We start from the raw sequence: 5000 nt of genomic DNA, 5'->3' as shown, positions 1-5000 counted from the left end.
GAGAGAATTAGAAGTTCACTAACAACAGCTGCTGTACACTTTATTGGCCGAATGTTAGCACTGAATCATCCTAAAAGATGTTTTGAATAATTGTAAAATTCATATCTTAAGTCCAGGGGGGAACTGTTAAGTAATAAGGTTTCTTTTGACACTGGCTGTTCTTTCAAGGGTTATTGAATTGACAGAATGGAGAAAATGACTATTGCAGATGAATTTACCTAGACAGTTTTTTCAGGCTGCGACTCTTGTCTCCTCTGGAGCCTTTAAGAGGAAATGACCTGTTGGATACACACACACACGCACGCACGCACGCACGCACACACACACACACACACACACACACACACACACACACACACACACACACACACACACACACACACACACACACACACAACCACAGGAAAACATTTTTGAATTGATTTTCTTTTGCCATGACTCAAGGTCAAATGTAAAAAAAAAGAAAATACTCTTTTTCTTCCCACAATAAATTCACCTTCTGTGGCCAAATTCTAACTTGCCCCTGATATTCTGACCTCTGACAAGAACTCATACATTTCATCAGATGTAAGTAACTCACCTCCGGGATTGAGGCTGCAGACGCTGATGAGCAGCTGGACCCGCTGAGGGAGGCGATGTCACGTTTGACCTCCCTGAGGTTACTGATGTAGAAGGGCTCACAGAGGCTGTGACATGCGAGCCGGTGGGATTTGCACTTGGCATCATGGGACCAGCTGCCTGGGGTCCACACACCTTCTCTACCTGAGGAGGAGACAGTGTGCAGTGTAGTACTTTGGCTGCCTTTCAGAAGAATGCAAAGTGGTGTGCATGGAGTATCCCACATCAGACGAGCTCAAGCACCCCGATCGAAACAACCCGTCATACCATAAGTGTGTTCTTTTGAAGAGATTTTAAATTAGATAGATAAATAGATAGATACTATATTGATCCCGAGGAAAATGTAGGCATCCAGTAGCTTAAAAGACATATGACATTACACACCTGTCCCCCCCCCCCCTTCTGTCATTAAAAAGTAAGTACAAATTAAAATTAAAATGAGAGATAAAGGCTGTTATAAATAGAAACATAGAAAAATACACTGCAACACTGACCACTGTTTTTGGTTTTTGGTTTGAATTGGATGTTATTTATTAACACTATTAATCAAATAAAAGTGGATATTGTTAAATTGTTTTGATGCAAGACATAGTGATCCTGGCATTGTTTTGTTTCAGTGGGTTTATTAAAGTTTGCATTACCACTCGGAGAGACAGAACCTGGATGATTCAACCATCTATCCATTAGTTATTTAAACGTCTCTGCTTGCTCGCTATCTAGTCCTGACAAACTGTCGATGCAGAATATGGTGTTAGGGTTTTACAACTGACTCGTGTTGCTGGGAGCCGTTTCCTGTGCAGTCTGCCTTTCATAGTTGGTAGGTTCTTGCTTATTGTGACAATAAATATGCTTTAATAATACTAGATCGGCCTCACACCAATTTGTAATCATGAAAGTGTGTTTATTTTCCTCTGAAACATAAACAATGAAATGTGTACAGTATATACTATATATGTTATTATTATTGTATATATTTCTTTACTACATCATAAATTCAATATTTTTCATATTATATGGAGCTCCACAATCTTCCCATGGTACACCTGGATGAGATTTACTAATCCAGAAGTACCAAATTGAGCTCACACGCACACGTCAAATCAGTTTTCTTAACAGTGGTCTTACTTGTTTAGAGGAATTACTACTGTCCCAAAATTCCTCTATCAACTTTAAATGCTGAACATACTCCGTTAAAGGGTTAGGGGTTCGCCTTGGGTGAAGTGTCTAATGAATAAGAAGCTTGAGCAAATATTCAATTAAGTGGTATTTTCGTATTAGCCACAATTAGCAGTGTGATTATACTTGTGTATGTTTGTTTACCTCTCAGGAATCTACTCTACTAAGTCCACAATGTTCTCTCAAAGTTGGATGGCTACTCTATTTCCTCCTCCAACAGTGTGTGCATGCATGTGTTTGTGTGTCGTCTGTTTGTCCAGAGATTAGCCACAGAAACTTTCTCATCACTCAGAACCAAGCTGCATTCTGGGTATTGGTTGTCCCGCCAACCACAGTCTTTGTCTGGCACTGGATCTGTATTCACACTCACATACACAGTCGCACACACACAGACTGAGGGGAACCCCTGATTCTCTGAAGAATGAGGCTGTTTTTAGCCCATCTAGGTGCAAGGCTTTTGTGAGGAGATCCAACTGCCGGGCTGAAAGAAAACCCTCTGCCTTCCTTACTCTGTGTCCAAAATTCAAATGACTTTATTATTGGGATATATGAGTAAGGGTGGTTTAGCTATCTGTTAAATCATTGATTGTATTTTACAGGGGTACAATTTAGGGGCTCAATTACTTTAGTAGTCAAACCTTTTTCAGTAGACTGCCATCATTATTGAGAATCCAAAATGTCTTTATGTAACAATTTAAAGTACGTAGAGTATAAAGCAAACCACACTTGGATACATCTTCCCCTCGATCCCATCATGCCCTCTGCTTACTGTGGCTGTGACGCGTGGCCCGTGCAGCTGAGCGTGCAGTATAGCATCATTCACATGATTTCGGACCGCTAACAGCGCTAACTCCATGCTGTTGTGGTTGCTGCTGGTTGCTAACGTAGCAGCTAACCGTTGCAGCAACACCACCAAACTCCCCCAGGGGGCGCCAAGCTCTGATACACCCACCTACAAGAGAGAGGATGGACAGGAGAAGAGGAGAGATGGTGAAGAGAGGGGGAGGATACATGGGGTGTAGAGGTGGCAAATGTGGAGAGAAGACAAGGAGAAAGAGAACGAGGACACGTTTTAATGTTACATTTTAAACGTTTCTTAGGTGTGCTGCATATAGCATGCTTCAAAATCAATCTCTAAGTGACATATGGATTATGACACTTTGCTATAATAAGAAAAACAATTAGATGGGAGGAAATAAGGCATTGACCGAGATTTCTACCTCAAGACAAGACCACATTTCACATAAGCCGAGTCGTCACAGCGAGGCTGTTCCTACTTGTCCGTTTGCCTTTCCTTGACTTTGCTGTGTGTGTTTTTCTTTCCTTTGCTTTACTGAAGAGGATAAACATGATGGGAGTTGTTTTACCACCATGCTTTCTTTGCTTCCAAGAAACTCTCAAGCGGGATGTACAGCGCAATCTTCCAAGTCTCTCTATTGTGGGCGCTGTTAAAGCTGTCCAGCAAATTTCGAAGCGGCCCAGTAAGATACACGGAAGACACTGCCAGTTCTCTTGGCAATGCTCTTGTTATTTGTCAGTCTAAAACTTAATGAGGAAATGATTTATTGATTATAAAATGCTGTGAATGAGCGATTTAGGAATGTGAGAGATGGGAGCATTACTTAAAAAAAAGAATCTGTCCTTGCTTCTCCAGAGGCAAAAGGAAGACTAATACTCAGAGAACTCCCAAGCATTTAAAACAGTGTCAGCTACAATACGCACACACATGGCCTAAAAAGAAAAGGATTAGATGAACACTAACTGACCTGCAAATTCTAAATCTGATATGAGATTACAAATCATTTAAAGAAGCAAAACATTGCTGATATGATACATCTACAATAATAGTTGTACTTTGGAAGTTGCAAGAGTTTAAAAGGGAAGTTAATTTAAAGGAATAGTTACAAATGTTGGGAACTATTCGCTTTTGTTATACCACATAAGTCCCACAAATTGTTACATTTCTGTTTGTGTATGGATTAAATAAACAAGATATGACGTGGTAATATGTAAACTTGAGAGGACACAACAGTAGATGCTCCAACACTCAAACTCTTACCAGACATCCTCTCATAATGTTGACACACAGTCCGGTACAGGGCCGTATCAGCGTCATCCCTCTGCAGTGGGAGCAGTACTGCATCCTCACTAAGCCTCGCCCACATTCTCTGGATAGCGATGCCCTCTCGGTCGCGTTCACAACCTCTCCAGCCAGTCTCAGCAGTCGGCTCAGTGCTCGGCCCGCCTCGAGCGCACGGGACAAACTGCTGACCAGAAGGCGAGGATGAGGTCCGAACGGGCTGACGTCCTGCCTCGTCATCCGCAGGCAGTCGTCGTGGTTGGTTGAGGGGGAGGAATGGGACTTGGGTGACATGTGGCCGATCCCAGGGTTGAGCAGGCGGCGGTAGACCAACGGGAAAAGGTCATTGTAGAACCGACGCACAGTGTTGTCCAATGAGGATTTTGAGTCCCCTGAAAGGTGGAGTGTGATGTCGCTGAACAGCTGAAGCACAATGGAGCGACAGTCGGACGCCAGAGCAGAGTAAGCGCTGTCGAACAGAGTGCTGGTCAGGTTAGATGTGAAGGACACCAGCGACTCGAAGGTCTCTGGGACAAGAGAGAAGACGGAAAGGGAGTGAGACAAATATGCCTTTTATTGTACCATGTGCACTGGTGACAAACATCCATTATAATTAATCATTAAGAACTGAAAGGAGTATTAACACCATTATCAACTGTTAGAGAAGATAGCACGTTTCTTGTCAGTCTAATGGGTTTTTGGTTGACATGCCATTTAAATACACTGTAGTTGAAGTTGACAAAGGGAACCTTATGATGACCCTGGATAAACAGTCAGGGGATCCTCTACTAGTTGGATCTGGACCAAAGTGGTTGCTGACCAACATTGCCATCCTGATAACCACGCCACTCTGGCTAAAGAAACAATTATGAGCAACAGCAGTTTCCATTTAATTGCTACTGGTCAGTAATCTCTTGGTTAGAGTGGATAAAGATTTATATTCTAACATTTAGAAAGTAAAACTATTAAGAAAACAAACTATGTCTTTGTTCATTTGATTCAATATTTGGCATCAGTCTTGATGATTCAAAATCCCAACCCCTCCCAGCTGAACAGCTTTCAATACCAAAAGCTATCCGCTGCAATTATGGGTACACCAGAAATCCTTCAGACATGTTTATTGTAA

General features: G+C 42.1%; 1 protein-coding gene across 3 annotated transcripts in view; it reads right to left on the bottom strand.

Moving 5' to 3' along the window:
* LOC115006595 (glypican-5-like) overlaps nucleotides 1–5000 on the bottom strand; it is a 46685-nt gene that overhangs the window by 34268 nt on the left and 7417 nt on the right. For all 3 annotated transcript variants that reach the window (XM_029428884.1, XM_029428883.1, XM_029428885.1), the window contains 4 exons: nucleotides 3854–4401; nucleotides 2564–2746; nucleotides 581–762; nucleotides 219–278 (listed from right to left, as the gene is read on the bottom strand). In XM_029428884.1, the coding sequence (XP_029284744.1) occupies nucleotides 219–278; nucleotides 581–762; nucleotides 2564–2746; nucleotides 3854–4401 (973 nt within the window). The remainder of the gene's footprint in view (nucleotides 1–218; nucleotides 279–580; nucleotides 763–2563; nucleotides 2747–3853; nucleotides 4402–5000) is intronic.

Source organism: Cottoperca gobio, chromosome 4, assembly GCF_900634415.1.
Source record: "Cottoperca gobio chromosome 4, fCotGob3.1, whole genome shotgun sequence".
Lineage (NCBI taxonomy): Eukaryota > Metazoa > Chordata > Actinopteri > Perciformes > Bovichtidae > Cottoperca > Cottoperca gobio.
This window is presented reverse-complemented; position numbering and strand designations above follow the sequence as displayed.